This window comes from Passer domesticus, chromosome 18, assembly GCF_036417665.1.
Source record: "Passer domesticus isolate bPasDom1 chromosome 18, bPasDom1.hap1, whole genome shotgun sequence".
In the NCBI taxonomy this organism is placed as follows: Eukaryota; Metazoa; Chordata; class Aves; order Passeriformes; family Passeridae; genus Passer; species Passer domesticus.
Genome location: NC_087491.1, coordinates 11,892,609 through 11,909,725, shown reverse-complemented (window position 1 = coordinate 11,909,725; position 17,117 = coordinate 11,892,609). Strand labels below are relative to the sequence as shown.

The 17,117-nt window shown below is 42.6% G+C and overlaps 1 protein-coding gene across 4 annotated transcripts in view; it reads left to right on the top strand.

Moving 5' to 3' along the window:
- DENND1A (DENN domain containing 1A) overlaps nucleotides 1–17,117 on the top strand; it is a 150,238-nt gene that overhangs the window by 80,764 nt on the left and 52,357 nt on the right. For all 4 annotated transcript variants that reach the window (XM_064393754.1, XM_064393753.1, XM_064393757.1 and 1 more), the window contains exons 11-13: nucleotides 690–735; nucleotides 9,308–9,409; nucleotides 15,476–15,601. In XM_064393754.1, coding sequence (XP_064249824.1) covers nucleotides 690–735; nucleotides 9,308–9,409; nucleotides 15,476–15,601 — 274 coding nt within the window. The remainder of the gene's footprint in view (nucleotides 1–689; nucleotides 736–9,307; nucleotides 9,410–15,475; nucleotides 15,602–17,117) is intronic.

Here is a 17,117-nt window from a genome sequence, read left to right as displayed (position 1 = left end):
CCTTGAACACTGGGGCTAACAAAGGCGTCACGCCTGTGTCCGAGGCTAAAGCCTGGCCTGAGCCTCTGGGCTATTTAAGTCTTGTGTCCTGAGGGGAATATTGGTATCAGCAGGTGTCCCAGGAACTCTGGAGTTTATCAGGATCTTCAAAAGTATTTTTTATATTTTCTTTTAGAAATGAAAACATGTCAAGATTTATACTTAAAAGTAAATGACTTAAAAATGTGTTTGGACTCATTCAGAATTCAAAACTTGTACTACTGGGTGATGTGTATACATTAAGTTGACCACTTGACACTACAACAGGGTTCAGTTTTTGAAAGAATACTGTTGGAAAAGTCTGTGTATGCTTTTAAAATTGCAATAACACATTTTGTTGGATTTCCCAGTGTTAGGTCTATGTTTAATAGCTGTCCTTAGACACCTGCCTAAACTTAATCACTTAGCAATTCTGTTGTCAAGAAAAAGTGAAGTCTTACAGGAGTGGGAGACTATTGCATAGTAAAAAACGTATTTCAAATATGGACTGACACTTTGTTCACATGATTTGTTTGTATATACGTTATCTGTTATTTTTGAAGCAGAACCTAACCCAGTATCCCAGTGTTCTGCTGTAGCTGATTTTATAAGTCACGTGTGTTTTTCGGGGTTACGAGGATGTAAAGCTGTGTTTCTTTTCCTCTCCACAGTGCCCCCATGCCCTACCTCATTGGAATACACTTAAGTTTGATGGAGGTAAGTCTCTCTCACCATTTCTGAAACTATATATAGTGCTATGATGGAGAGCCAGATTCTGCAGGCAATGGCACTTCATTCATATGCTTAGAAATGCACTACCCCTGTTAATTTGGGAGTGCTGGGGAATGGGGTGAGGCACACATGATCAGCTGATGCTCAGGGGCCTGGGTTGCTCCCCTGCTCCTCGGGCAGATTCCCAAGCTCGGCGGTGACGAGCTCACGTCGTGCTCCCCTCCCCGCCCTGGGCCTTCATTTAATCACTTCAGTCCTTGCTTGGACCCAAGCACAAAGGCACAGTCGATATTAAACCACAATGTTGACAGTTACAGTTCTCTTTTAGGCTTTTGCAGACAGATTGTAATTTTTTAAATGTTCAAAAGATCTGAAAAGAAGGAACTTGCAGTTAATGTTAACACAAAGCTGGCAGAGCACCAGCCCTCACAGAAAGCTTCTCCTATAAACAATTCCCAGTAATTCATGTGACTTTAGAAAAAAAACTCTAAAAGTGGAAATAGCACATTTGCTTTTGCTTCCAGTACTGGTGAAACTGTGGATGACTTTCCTCAAAAGTATCTGGGGGACAACAAAAGGTGCTGACTTAAGGTGCCTGTGAAATCCTGATCGTCCCTGACTGTGCCCCTGGCCCAGGAGTGCAGGGTGGGGAGAGGCATTCCTGCCCAGGGAACCCGGCCTCCTGTACTGGAGAGCTGGGTCTGCAACTCCCCTGACACGAGTGGCCCTGTGTTCTGGTTCAGATCCTGTGGGTGGAAATGGAGCCTTCCTGTTCAGGGTACAGAACAGTCTGGAGAGCTGGGCTTTACATCGCATAAAGGAATTCTTCTTGTATTGTACATAACAAGGTGTCATTTCTGGAAATATTGGTTAATATTCTTTCACTAGGGCAAATGTGTGTAATAATGATGCTCTGTGTGTTTGTGTGTGCTGTGTAATATCCCCCCTTTTCCAGCATTAATGGGAGGTAATTTTAGAAGGCAGTTTTTTCATGAAAAGATAGATTAAATGTACAGGATGGTTTTTTTCTTCTTAGAACCCTGGGTACAGGTGATTTTTTATGCCCTTTATACTGCTAAACTAGGTAAAGAATTGCAGTCCAGTGTGTTTGTGAATAACCAGTTGGTTAAATAGTCAACACATACTTTTGTTTGCACATCATATGCTTCTGTTCAAGGGGTTCCTCCTAATCACCCTTGGATACTGCACAGGCAGGAGTGTGGGAATATCTAGGAAGAAACGTGTTCTTCATATAGATCAAACTTTCTGCCCCACAGCCATCCCAGGCAATCACTGGTGTGATTATTGTGGTGTCTGTAAAAGATGGAAGGGAGCTGGTAGGGGCTGGCAGAATATCTGCATGCACACACTTGGCAGCTTTCATAGATACTTGTGCTCACAGCGAGCTCTGTGGTTGGCCTGGGAATGGATGTAGAAAAGAAATTTAATAATTACACCTTGGAGTTGCTTTGTGTGATGTCTCACTCCTGCCTTGCTCCAGAAATCCATTGCCTCTTCCTTTGTCTCCGTGTTTCAGACTGCAGGGCTCTGTGGGCCTTCCAAACTCCATCTGTAAAAACTCAGAAAAAGGAGTTGTTCTTGGAGAAGCCAATTTTCATCCATTTTAGTAACTTGTGGAAAAATCTGTTTAGTACTAAATCCAGTCTGGCTTTTGAATAGCCAGAGATTCTGGAACACAGACACGCTTTGGCAAAGTACAGTTATTCAAAGTGCCTTATCAAATAAATGAAATAAATAAACCAAACTGTTTTCTCTGCTCTTACGGATAAATTCAGTTACAGACAGAACTGCATCTTGCAGCTAACTCTGCTTTTTCCATTGAAAAATAACATGAAATTCCACAGTGGCTGCTGGATCTGTCTGGTGGCAAGTGCTGCAGAATTTTTGTGCCCTGGGCAAGGGAAGGTGACATTTGTCACATGAGCTGGACACTTCCTAGGTTGCCTCTACTTCGTGGTGCTGAATGCTCACTCTATTTGTCCCTTCCTTCATATGTAAAGTTGTGTGGTCTTTTTCTTTAGAATAACATTGTAGTTGCAACAGCTCAGTTCTTTTTCTCATGACCTGTCAGTTGTGTTTGTTTAAAAATATATCTTTTCCATACCAAAATAATTTTATGAACTAGAACTACAAACTACTGTATACTAGAACTACAAACTACTGAAGGAATACTTCAGTATTCCTTTTTCTCTAAGTGCTGAGGTTTCACCAGTAGGACTGTAGAAGTGTTCTGTTAATGCACACGTTCCAGTGCCAGGACAAGGGGCTCGTCCCCAGGCCTGCCCTGTGCCTGGGGCAGGTGGGCCCTTGCCCTGGTGTGGAGCCCAGAGTGCTGCAGGTGGGTCTGGGCTCAGCCTCTGCCCCAGCGCCTCCCATCCTTGGGTTTGTCCTTGTGCCAGCACCAGTGGCAGCCTCATCTTGCCAGGGAAGGCAAGATGGCATTTGGGATACAGGAATCAACTATTTTCTACCTCTAGTCTTGTTTCTGTGGGTTTTGCTATCCCAGTGTTGGAACGGGGCCTCTGGAAGAAGCAGAAGTGTTGGTGACTTTAAACAAAATCCAGCCTCTCTCAGCTCGACAGATCTGTCCTGAACTGTTTGGTACCTTAAAGTTAGTTTGCAGTTTATTGTGTTCCACGGGGCTCTGTAGAAGGAACAGTTATTTTAATGGAAAATGACAAATTTTTCTTATGATTAAAATATCAAGCCTATCCATTGACTGTTAAATCTAATTTGCTGTGACTGAAATGTTCTCCAGTGAGATAAGATAATCTCCTGTTATAGGTCAGAGGGCTCCAACTGATTTATGGGGGAAAACCTTGGTAGAAAATACAGAGCTGTGTTTTGTGCTCTTATTTTTCAGCTTTTCTATCATCACCTAGTTAGTCATTCTTTATAAGATTTCCATTTAGCAATCCATAAAGTGACTTCAAAGAAGGCTAAAAGTTTATAAGCTGTTGGATAAGCAAGGCTGGAGCTATCACATGAATAATGGAACATGCTTATGGAACTAATTGAATTCATATTAGATGAAGATAAGTACTTAGTAGTGATAAATACCGAGATAGGAAAATGAAACTCTATCAGAAGAACACACCCCTTTCACTAGCTTTTTTTGTGCCTGTGCACTGTGGGCTGTTTTAGTCTTAGATGTATAAAACTGCCCTGTGTGTCGGAAGCTGTGTCCAACTTGGTTGCAGCCCTTTACATTTTGTCAGAGAAAAGGATTGTTTCTGCAAGTGTTTGTGGAGGAAGGTTATCAGTGTGATGGTGCTGATGGAGGGGGAGTGCCCTTGACCTAGGAGCTCCCTCTGGAATTCGGGCACATGTGGTTTGGATTGAGTGCAGGGGATGGCTGTGCTGGGCTCTGAGCTCTGAGCTCTGCCGACTCCAGCGTGCCGGGACCCACTCAGGGAACATCCTCCCGTTCCTGCTCTGTTGGGGCACAGACACAGCATGTAGGGTTAGAATTAGAATGGAAAAGTATTTCATATATTTTTTATTAATATTCCAGTTATTCAAGAACTTTTTCTGGGACTTCAGAACTGTAATTCTTACAAGATTATCCAGAATTTGTGTGTGAAACTACACATTGCATTTCAGAATGTTCTTCTAACCTTTTTCCTAAGGAAAGAGGACACTGGTATATATCATAAAAGCTATATGAGTAGATTTTTGTTTTACTTCAACCTGATATCAGTAAAAATGTGCCTGTGAGGAAAGCAATGCTCAGTGGAATTGCTGTTGTGTGGCTCGTGGTAGGACACGGAGGCTGATCTCACCTGGTGTCAGCAATGTCTCCTGTGCAGCCAGGGGAGTGGAGCTGGGGCTCTCAGAACCCCCCACAGGCTTTTGGGGAGCACTTTTTGCCACATTCCCCTGCTCCTGTTCGGGGTGAGGATGCCCTGCTCGGGATCCAGTGTGAGCACAGCCCAATTAGTGTGCACTGGGTCTGAGCTAACGAGCCCTGAGCACGGCTTCTGTGAGCTTGGGCTCAGGCCTGCCCCTGCCATGGGGGTCCCCTTCCCAGAACACACCCTGAGAATTCATTGACCACTGGCATCTGCCACTGGTACTGTTAATTGTTAATTATATTTTTGATTGGGGGGAGAAGCATTAATTAGCTTTTCCCACCCATTTATACTTAGTAAATCAATGCTTTTTCTACCTGTAACTGAGGAAGTGCAGCTTTTCCATTGGATTTTAATGAAGGGTTATAGATTAACTTAAATCCAGGTCTTAAACCCCTAAATGCAGTTTAGCCACTCACAAATATTTCCAATATGGCTGTACATGGTTTCAGGAATATTGATAAAAATGCACTTAAAATAGGGCAGGTTACTTATGGAATTGTCTTTTATCTAGTTATTGGGGAAACAGAAATAAGAGCCATGTTTTAATGAGGGGTTCTGGGGGCATGTCTGAGGGTGAGTTCTCAGAAGCCAAGCCCTGCAGTACCAAGCAGGCTTCCCCAGGAGCAGAGAGGATTTCTGGTGTGCCAGCACGGGTGCAGTTTGTCACTCAGTTGGCAACAGCTGCTTGTGATAAGGATCTGGGGAATCACCTGTAGGGCTCGGGGTGCCGGGCGGAAGGGTGGGAGATGGGCTGGGGGGGCAGCCCACCTGCTGTGCCCCGATCAAAGGGCCCCGGGGTCAGGGGGCACATCCCGCTTAAGCAGAGCTGTCTGCTGAATAGCCATTTCAGATTGTAAATCTGGCCGTGATTTCATTAAGTCCTTCTGGCTGCTCTTGGGGCATGAAATAATAAAATTTTATATCCGCTGCCTTTCCTGCTTCTGGCAGCCAGATTGACACATTGTTGTCTGCAGCGTTGTGGTGTTTTCCTTAAGAAAATAAATGGAAACTATTAATTCAGTAGAGACAAGTCATTAAGCAAATGGATTTTAGACTTGTTGTGAATCATACTTTCTTAACAATTTCAAACCTAGTGCACAGGCTCGCTAGAATGTTACTTTTTGTTAGGAGTTCTGCCTTTCCAAAAGAATCGGTGGAAGATATCACCCTTTTACTGTTACAACATTTTTAAAATGCTGATCACGTTTGTATCTGGTTATAAAACCTCGTGATCAGCTTGGTTTATGTTTTGGCAGCAATTTAGCCGTGAAGTTACGCAAACCTGGTTTGTGGGAGGGAAGGCAGGGCTGCTGGTGTTTGATGGTTATGGAGGCTTTCTCGTTTTGTTTTAAATTAAACTATTCAATAAAATTGTTCACCTGAAAGAAGTTTAACTTGGGATTCCTTTATGGCAGAAGATGCAGAACCTGCCAAGTGCAGCCAGGGCAGATAAAATAGCATTTAGTAAACTGGTGTTACTGTTATGGATGAATACTGCTTCTGGAGTGGGACGGAGGAGCACCCCTTCATTCTTCTATTAGAATATGTTTTCTGTGGTTTTGTGAACTTCCACATACAACATTTAAATGACTCAAGTGTTTGGCTGTCTGTGAGCAGGGCAGGTACCCGGGCTGTGCTTATTTACGGACCTGGTGTTTAAGGCCCCCCGGAGTTTGTTTGAAAAGTTAAGAGATTTTCACAGTAAAGGTGCCATTTCTGAAATTTAAAGTGCTCTTTTCACCAGGAGATAAGTTCTCTCTGATTAAGTCAGTAATTCTTACTAAGCCATGTTTATAGAGGCCATAAACAATGGGTTCAGTGTGCTTGTTAAACCAGCTTTCCATACCTCTCCACTCTTTTAAAAAAAGACATTTAAAATAAAAGGCAGGTGTAGATGTTAGTTTGATTTAGATGGATTTTAGGTGATTAATTATGGCTACAAGTAATTGGGCAAGGATGGCTAGGAAAGGTTTGCAGGAGTGAGATGTGATGCACATTTTCTCTGAATCTCTCCTTTTGACTCAGTACATCCCTGACCTTTGGGAAAATGAGATAAGGAGTCTGTAATGTTCATATTTCCTTATGGTCCTTGCTTATCCACATTTCTTTTCAGCAAAATATGGACCTACTGAATACAGCCCAGTCTGTTGCACAGGTATCACTTTTGAAACTTTGTTTAGCTCTTCAGGAAGTTGTGAAATATGGACTGGGGCTGTGTGTGGCTTGTGGCTGTCCCTTCCCATTTCTGAAAATTATGACAGCACACAAACTGTGTGTGGGAAAAATGACCTACGTGTTTTTGTGATTCACAGAATCCAGTGGGGTTCAGTGTGAGAATTGCAGCTGAATGATGGGAATTTTTACTCAAATTCCAACAAGAGAGTAAATACTGTGATTTCCATGTTGGTTGGGCTGATTAGGTGCCAGGTTTAGTGAAAGAAGCATGTTATTATTTATCAAAAGCCCTTATAACTGCCTGATACTAGCTTTATCAAAGGTGGTAGTGGCAGGAGAGATGACAAAACCAACTAAGGATTAGGATGAACTGGTCAGTCTGCATTTCTGTAGAATGAGCCACAATCGGACCATCAAAAAATTATGTTTGAATGCATTGCAAGAGAGATGCTATTAATCAAGTCAGTCTCCAGTGTTTTATTAAATCTGAGGGCTGGTCTCAAGGAAAATCCACTGCCTTTGTACAAATATTGCAGATCTTTCCAGTGAGGTTGAGCTCTTGGTGGTGCAGAGTTTGTCAGCTTCCTTTTGGGTATGATGATTCCTGGGCCAGGTGTGGGGTGGTCACTCTGAGCAGCATTTCCAGTCCCTGTGCCATGGGGCATCCTTCTGGGTCATCCCCCCTGGCTGAGCCCTGCCTGGCACAAGCCTGTTCTGTGCTCCACGTTTGGCTGCAGGGGAGGTGCAGATGCAGCAGCAGAGGGACAGAAACCCCCGGCACGTTCACCACGCCTGTGCTGCTTCTTCGGCAGCGAGCAGGAGCGGGGTTTCCTTCCTCCTGTCTTGTCCTGCCAGCGCTGCGGCTGACAAGCTTCTGGCTTTGGTTAAGTACTTTGCAAGACCTTTTTGTTGGAGGTTTTTAGACTCCTCTGAGTATAAGCGAGATTTTTAATTTTCTGAAGCAGGAAGGAGCAATCAGTTTGTCTGGTGCTTCCGGACTCCCAGAAGGAGCGAGGCTCCTGGGTTGCTTTAGAGTTTATCAGATGCAGCCAGCGCGGTGACCTTTGGTTCCTGCACGCCAAGTACCTGGCTTGGCAGGCAGTGCTGGGCTCTTTATATGGAAAGCATTAAATGTAATACTCTTCTATTTGAGCTGAAGAAATGTCCCATGAAGACCTGAACTTAAATGTCTGCAAAGTGGGTTTTATGGTTGTTGGGGTTTTTTTCAGCCCTAAGTACACAGCAGTTTGCTTTATAGACAGAGGACTGAGCCTTGAAAACTGAGGGTAATTATTTAGCTGCCTAAGGCTCAACTTTGCCATTGTTTTAGGACTTGAGTTCCTTTCTTTTAAAGGAAACAATTCCCTCCACCCCACAAAACCTTAATTAAAAATTGAGTATGTTTTTGTTCATTTTCCTGCTCAGTAACTTTCATTTGCTCCTGCGTGTAGGTAGGTAGGTACTTAAAGATTTTTTACAGTGTCACTGGGAAATTTCCTCAATTACCATATTCTATAATTCCAGTTTTTCTGATTTGGAATTTTCAAAGCTTTATTTGAAGAGATTAAACCTGTGTGATTAGTCAGTAAAAAAAAAAAAAAATCAAGTCCTCTGTTAGTGGAAGAAGTGTTAAGTGTTTAAATGCTGCTCTGTTTGGTATCAGTGACTCATTTACTGTTGATTAAGCAGGGAAATCAAGCCTGGCAGTGTTTAAATTTGCTTAGATCACAGATACCTTTAGACACTCAGAGTCACAGGTACTGATGATCATTCTTTTGAGAAATAGGTTGTTCTTTTCTCTTTAATGTGTAAGTACTGTTACCGAAGATGTGAACTTCAAACCAGATCAGAAACTTTCCCTCAATTCATGGGAACAGAAGAGAAAGTTCAGATTGGCTGACCAGGATATGGTGGAATTAAATTTCTCTTAGCTTTGTTTTTTTTCCCCCCATTTCAATTATTTACTGATTAGGCTCTTATAGGATCCAGTTTACTTAAATGCAGTTGCAGACTTGTCTTTATTAGACTTCCAAAATTCAACGTGAAATTTGGAAACCAGTTCCCATCCCTGACTTAATGCAACTCTCAACTCCTGGAAAATCCACTCTATTGTTATTTAAATGAATTTCCAAATATAAAAAGATTTGCTTGAAATCCTGACTTGACTAGAAACTGTTAAATGTGCAAATAGGACACCACGACAAACATTAGTAGAGGTGCTTGAAATAAGTCTTTGCTTGAATAATCACAGACCCTCTGGTCTGACAAATTTCAGTGTGCATGTTGCTAAGAACTTCTGTCTGCCAACTGAAGGTTAATTTTTTTTGCATTGTAAACTGAATAAATAAAACCAATGATGATGAAGGCGGGAATATTGATTGTTTTTAAAATGGTTGTGGTTCTGTAGTGCCATGTTTTTCTGCCATCACTTGTGTTCTTTATGCATAAAATTTAATTTCCCATACTTACATTTTCCTTTCCCTTTTCCTGAATTTGCTCACATGTAGAAAGTAAGAAGCATGGCCCTGGAAGATGTGGTGATCCTTAACGTAGACACCAACACACTGGAAACCCCTTTTGATGACCTTCAGAGCCTCCCCAATGATGTGGTATGTATGGAGTGACCCATCCAAGGCTTCAGCTCCTGCTGGCTGCCACCCAGGGGGCTCACTGGCAGCTCTCACTGGTAGCACTGAGCTGCTTTCCCTCAGCTCTTGCTGTCCCAGAGTGTTTGGGAATGTTTGTTTCAACATTTACAGACGTGCATTGAAGCCTCCCAGTGAAAATCAGCCAATGCTCACGTGAGCTAGAAATCCTGCATCTTTAGTTAAGTGTTGTTTCCAAATGAAATTGTGTGAGTTTTTTCCTGTGACTGCTGCCAGGTGAGCTTTAAGGAATTTCATGCATTTTCTATCCTGAGATATGAAATGGATGCCTTCACATTCACCTCAATCACTGCTAGAATTCAGAACTCTTTTTCTTTCTCATTCACCGTCTTTATTGGTAAATTATTTCATGTTTTTAATAACTTGATAGCAATGGTGTGTAAGTCCTTGACATTTAATGGGATGCAAAGACATCCCACTTACCGCTGCAGTCATCTCCACTGAAGGAGCTGAGAGGGGAGAGCAGAGGAGTGAGAGTGTCAGGAGCTGTTTTCAAGGCAGAGAGTGAATGTTTAGGACAAGGTGGCAGGGGAAAACCTGGATTTCCTTTGCTAGTTGGGAATATTGTGCTGACAGTCAGATCTGAACATTTTCCTGTGCAGTTGAGAAATAGAATTGATGTGCAGGGAGCTCAGTGTAAGTGGTGTGTGAGGAGAAGCTGCGGGGAGGGTGAATGCCCAGTGCCTCCTGCTGTGACACCCTGGCATCCCAACGGGATCCCTTCTTCAAAAACAGGGAGCTCAGGAGGGAAGGGCCATCTTGATTGTGAACATTTTGGCTTTAGTCAAGCATTTAGTCTGTAAAAGTTGATTGCATTATTTTTTCTGGCATTCTATAGTTTTTCATTTTGATTTCACTCCCAGCATCCAAATCTGCCAGCTGGTCACTGCTGCTTGTGCCATTATCCACAACCCGGGAATGACAGACTTGTGAATTTCATGGAATTATGTAAGAAATGTCTGGGTACAGGGAGCACGGGGCCTCAAACATGTATATGATTTGTCAACAATCAAGTATTATATTAGATTTTATGAGACTTCATTAAAGGAGCTGTTGTGGGCACACTGTAGAACATCAGAAGAGACTTCTCCAATAAACGCAGAACTTCAAGCTTTGGAATGTAATAAATTTTAAGAGACTTCCTTCCTTTCATTATTTACTTTTACTTCACTTTTATAACAGTAAAGAGTTGTGTTTTATTAGTTCAAATTTCTTGATTCAGTTTTCCACAGGTCTATTTAAGAGCTCCATTTTATCTCGGAGGATGTTGAGAGCAGAGCAGAGGAAGTGCTGCCAGCAAATTCAATTAACTGGCAGGGCTCACCAGTAGCATATATGGGGTATTTTTTTTCACAACTGCTATATAAATACAGCTGGGATTAATATTTTTCACAACAAAGCTTGAAGTCGAGTCGTGTTGCGTTGTGTAATTAATGTTTGGGCTGGGGGTTTGTGTGGGATTTAGCTGTGGCTGCAGTTACCTGGCTGAAGCAGCTCCTCCTCCAGGCCTCTCCCTTCGCACGGCTCCAGAGTTGGCTTTGACCACTAGAGAGCAGCTGCTCTGCTGTGCAAGAATTGAATTTCTGTCAGTTCTTTCATGCATCATGTGTTTGGAACTGTAAGTGGATCAAGTTGTTCATCTCAGCAGGGAGATGCTAAAGCCAATCCATTATACTTTTTTTTCTTTGCTTTTTTTTTCTTTTTTGCTTCCCTGGGAGATTTTGGGAGTGTGTTTCCCCACTGGTCTTAGTCTAAGTAGATGCATTTATGATCTGAGAAACTAAAAATGTCTTCAAGAGTTTCCTGATCATAAATGCCTGTTATGTCAAACTATTCTGCCAGTTTTGCTACTTAATGTGAGCAGTGAGCAATTCATGCACTGCTGAATAGACAAAATTTACTTTGCTAAATTAAATCTATCTATATTCATCAGTGAGCAAAAACATCTTCTCTGTGGTGCGTTCACCATCAGGTAATTAATCCAGTGGAAAATTTCTAAAAGCTGTTTTCCTTCTGTCCTTGAACTGCTTTTTAGATCAAGTGAATGACGTCTTATGATTATTTTAGAGCCTCAGGTAGTGAGTTATTCTTGAGTTTCATGATAGTGATGTTGCTACCTCAACTGGTTCTTGGAAATCAAGAATAAACTGTTCTTTATTCTTTAATTCTTAGGATCCAAACAAATATAGGACCCAGTGGAAAGGTCTTTCCAGTTGGAATTTGTGTCAGAGGAGCTGGACAGAATTGAGGCAGTTCCAGCAGTCAGCTCAAGTTGTTCCTTTGCCCCAGTTTACCTCAGCAGTACCTGCTGGCTGTCAGGCTTCTGAAGTGGTCAGGTCATGTCCCTGAAAATCAAGATTTGTACTACTGTGTTACTGATTAACTATTTGCAACGTGAAAACCTGCCCCTTCTTCACCTTCTGCTTCTGATGTATTGCTGGAAGTCTGGCAGCATGAGAGCACCCTGGGAAGTAACTTTCCTTTTAAAATAATCAATATTAAAAAAAGAGATTTATTAAGGACTGTGATTACAATAAGTGCATCTGCTGCTGACAAGTCTCCTACACCACCGTCTGTGTTGCAACGAATAGCAAAGAGGGGGTAGGAATTTTTCTTTTTTTTGTGCAACCCGTATGGATTTTTCATGTATTTCCAAATAAGTGTCATCTTCTAGTCATAGTTGTAGTCAGAGCCTCACGTTAGAAGGAATAAAGTGTAAGCTTGCTCTGTCAGCTCGTGGTTGTTGCTGACTGGGGCCTCTGTGAGTCCCAGGCTCAGCTGGGGGCTCCTGTGCCTCTCCCCAGCGAGCCCCTGGCAAGGGAGCCACAGGGAATGAGCTGCTCCCAGGGCAGCCAGGAGTTCCAAACTGCACCTCTGTGGCCAAACCATTTTCCTAAAGGTGAATCCGTTGTTATTTCTTATGCTGTGTTTGCAGTAGAACATTTCTTGCTTTATTCATGTTGACAACTGAAAAGCCTTGGACCTAATTAAAAGAATTTCCACTAGCACCTTTACTGAACCATTTCATTCTGCTGCATTGCACAGATTGCATTCTGAAACATGGTGAGAGTTGAAATTGGACCTTTAAACTTCAACTGCCAGAAGTATAAAAATCTTCTTTAAAAACACTCTCAGGGTAGACTGCATGTATATGTGTCTGTTTGGCTAGAAATAATCCTTATTTTCAGTGAATCCTCATTTTGAGGGTTTTTTTTTAAGTATCACTGTCTCTTTAGGCAGGAAACAACCCTAATTCTACTTGTATAGTCTACTTTGTATTACATACTAATTTTTTCCAAACAGTACACATGAGGGTGTTTTGGGGTGGATTTTTTTGCTACTTGTTAGTATATTTAAATGTGCTGTTAACTTTTTTTTTTAATTGACATGCCTATTGCAGTAATCCCACATATGTATAAAATAGACACCCTATAGTGTTCAAGGAAGTAGCAAAATACCAGCCAATATTCTGCTTCTGTCCCAGGCAGGGGAGCTGAAGTACAGAAAGGCTGTGACCAGCCCTCTGAATTCCTGGTTTGTTTAAAACAAAGCATAGAGCTTTTTCCTTCTATATAGATGGAAGGTTTTGTATCTTCACATGAATGTTTACAGAAAACCCCTTATAAAAATGTTGGAGGTGGATTTGAAAGCTTCTCAGAGCTCTGGATATTTTATTATACTTTTAAGAACTACCTTTAAATGGTTTATATAACTTAATATAGAAAATAAAAGCATATTTCAACCTTACAAGTCTAGACCCCTTCAAACATGAAGTATGCTGTTTGGGTTTGAAAATCTGGTGAAGCTTTTATATTTAGAGGATTACAGAACTCCTTGAGGAACGTTATTTCACTGAATAGGAGTCAGCTTATTTTACAGGCTTCAGACTAAATCTGGTATCATGTGTTATGTTAATATGGGTTTGTGGGCTCATTAATGCGTGGATCATTGGCATAAGCATTCAGATTTATAAACAGTGCTGGACACGCTCTTGGTTATTTCTGTTATGCTAAATAATGAAGCGTCTTTTACAGCAGAATCTGCAGAAGATTTTAAAGGAAATGTCCTTGCAACTGTTTTAGTAAACACAAGTGCAGAGATAACATCTAACAGAAAAGTGAGTAGTGCCCAGCATGGACTCTGTATTAACACCTCTGGAGCAGGACAAGGAGTCGCTGTGGAGCCCCAAAGCCGGGGCTGCTGAGGGGGAAGCTGGGGATGTGCTACGGGAGGGATGAGCTGAGGCACTCACCAGCAGTGCAGGAAAATCAGGCTGCTCCGGGCGACCGAGCACGCTAGTGGCAACACCCAAGGCTGAGAACATTCAACTCATCTGGTAGGATTTTGGAGATGCGGATGAGGCCACGGCAAGCTTTTGTTGGGAACTGGAGGATGGGAAGAAGGTCTTGAAAGTTAATTTGAATATTTAAACCATTATGAGGTGTAATTCATACTCTCCAAAAACAGTTAGTTAGAGGATCTGCTCACTCTGTCAATAATATTCCTGCAGTGTTTCTTGCATAGTGGGAATGAAGTACGCAGAGCTACCCCATGGAGATTTTCAGTATGGCATTTGGAGAAGGAATATTTGCTAGTTATTGGCTCTTTCTGTTAAATTCATCATATGGATATTTATAGAGTCAGTCGTGTTCTCCTGCAAATCGGGTTAACTAGGGATTTCCTGCATTCCGTTTTCCCCCTGAAACTGCAGCTCCTGCCTGTTCTGTGTCAGGTAGCTCACTAAACTAGGGATTTGCCCGTGGCGTGGCCGCGGCCTCTAAAAGCACCACCTGAATTCCTTTCCAGAACCAGCGCCCGGGGTATTTGTGTTTGTCTTGCTCTGCGTTGTGTGTGATCTGAGCCTCAGCGTGTCCCGGTTCTGTGTGGGGCGCCAAAGGCTGTGAGGGAGCCATGAGGGGCTGTGAGGGAACCATGAGGGGCCGTGAGGAATCCTGAGGGGCCGTGAGGGAATCCTGAGGGGCCGTGAGGGAATCCTGAGGTGAGGGAATCCTGAGGGGCCGTGAGGGAACCATGAGGGGCCGTGAGGGAATTCTGAGGGGCGGCCGGGGCGGGACACAGCGGATCCCGGGCACAACCGAGCCCTGGGCAAACAACTCCAAAAATGTGTGAGAACGGGCAAAAAGCTCCAAATGACAGAGAGGAAAAGTGTCAGGAGTAAGGAGCTGCGGGAGGAGCTGTCGGGACTGACATCAGAGGAGGGGAGGCGGGGTTGGGCGGGGAGTTGGGCCGGTGAAAGGCAGCGGCCGGGGAAGGTGTTTAAGTTTCTGTCTTTGTTTCTCACTATCTGACTGTATTTTAACTGCTAACACATTAAATTGATGTTTCACATCCGAGCCTGTGGCTCACGGGTACACATCTCCTTGACCCCCGAGCCTGGTGTGCGTTTCCCCCAGTGCTGCCGAGGGGCAGCGGCAGGGCGGCTGGGCCGGGCTCCGGGAGCCTGCTGAGGGTACCCGCACAGCCCTGGCGGGTCATTGTCCCTTCAGGCTCTGAAGTGTGAGGGAATAGAACCTTAAAAACCCCTTGTATTTGTGGCAAATGGATTTTTCAGACCTTCAGGATTTGTTCCTAGCCTTGGTGGTGATGGATGGCCTAGTTGTGTGGAGCAGCTTCTCTTACTAATCTGATGTTTGAATTAATTTAGTTGCAATTGTTTCATGGATTCTAATCACGAGTGACACAGTTTTATAGACTACCTTTAAAAGAGTACTCAACAGCACGTTAACCGTGGATTTTAACTAGGAAGGAAGGTTCAGTGAAGCTTTTGGTATCCTATTGGTTTCTGAATAGAATCCAAACATTTCTTAGAGAAGCAAAACAGCTTGAAAAGTAATGCTCTTAGAAGTGAAAAATTCATCTCTGAATTCACAATGTCACCTTTTGTCATAACTGCTGCTGTGGTTAGCACATTTTTCATTTAGTTGTGCCCCAATGTGTTGCTCTTTGTTTGTGATATTAGAGTGATCTAGCCCTGCTGTGTGATTTCAGGTTTCTGCACTGAAGAACAGATTGAAGAAAGTCTCTACAACCACTGGAGATGGTGTTGCAAGAGCGTTTCTAAAAGCACAAGCAGCTTTCTTTGGGAGCTACAGAAACGCCCTGAAAATTGAACCTGTAAGTAGGCAATTAGTTGGCATAAAATGTAAATGTGCAGCTGTGGTGGAGAAAAAACCTAACAATTCAATGTGTAGCATAACCTGCTCTTCCTAAGGTCAGCATGGTGGCTCTTTGGCTGACTAGTACTGAAAACAGCGTTCAAGTCTCCAAAATGAAAGAGGTACAACAAGCATGATCCATCACACAGGGAAAAAAATTCACATGGAAAGGTATTGGTCTTGCTTGGTTTTGAAAGCAGTCGAATTAGAGGAGAGATGATAAGAAAGAATAAATTAATGATCATAAGAGGTTAGTGAAAAGCTGAGCATTCCCTCCTCTGCAAAACCCATCTCTTCATTGTGTTTTTGTGTTAAAAGGTGGTGTATTTGGCATTTTCCTGCCCTTTGAAGATTAATGAAAAGATTTGGCCTGTAGACAGGTGATAAATTGAATTTTAACCATGATGTTAAATGGTTACATGGCCAAAAGTTGGACCATGGGTATAGTGTTTCTTGAGGACTTCAGCAGCTAAAGTCTCTCCAGTACTGTAGTTTGTCTTGTTATTTTTAAAGCCAGGAGGAAAACACAGCTCAGCCTGACTTTTAAACAGCCCAGTTATTACCATTATATCAGTGGTTCATATTCAGGTTTCAAAAATGACTTTTCAAGTCAGCACAAGTCCTTCCCCATCTTACTGGGGGAATCCGTGTGTGTGGAAAAAATAAATAGTATTGACTTGTGTGTGTATGTCTGGGTGTAAGAACTGGGCTTTTAAAGCACCTCAGGTGAAATCATGGTGGTATTTAAATTGGGGGCCACATAAATGACAGTGATGGAGGCAGCGAGGCGCTCTGGCTGTGAGCCTCCTTTATCCCTGCTGGGGAGACACTGACTCCCCTCCATCCCTGCAGGCTTCCTTGTTCTCCAGTGCTCCTCCCTGTAGTTGCCAGGCAACTCTGGGAATATTGGTGTATGCTTTGCCTGGATGTGTGTGTGAGATTAACTAGTTAAGGGATTTATGAAGGAAAATAAAAATTTAAATTGCTGTTCTGGAAATACCATCTGGTATTTTGAAGGCTGAATGTTAAAGATGAACATTTGAAATGAGTTGACAGTGGCACGCCCCTAGAAAGTGCAACTTTGAGGGACAGCTAACCTGAGGAAGTAACAGAAATGGTTTCGTTTGCTTCTCATTCCATCAAAGAAAACTTGTAAATATAGCTGCACAAATATGTCATAAAACTCACTTTAATAATCAGAAAGTGGAAAATTTCAGGGCTTTCTTTCCTAAGGCTTTTTGTAAATCAGCAGTTTGATTTGTGATTATACCTTTCAGTACTCGGATTTAGTATTATTTATATTAGTAAAGCAGATTTTTAGGTGTTTCATGTTCATGTATCACCTTCACATGGAGTAAGTGCAGGGCATAAGGCATAAGTAATACCAAACATGAGATGGTTCTTTGCATTTCATGTCCTATAACTCCAGAAACCTGACTGTTCTTTTAAAATCATCGATAATTAGAAAATACATT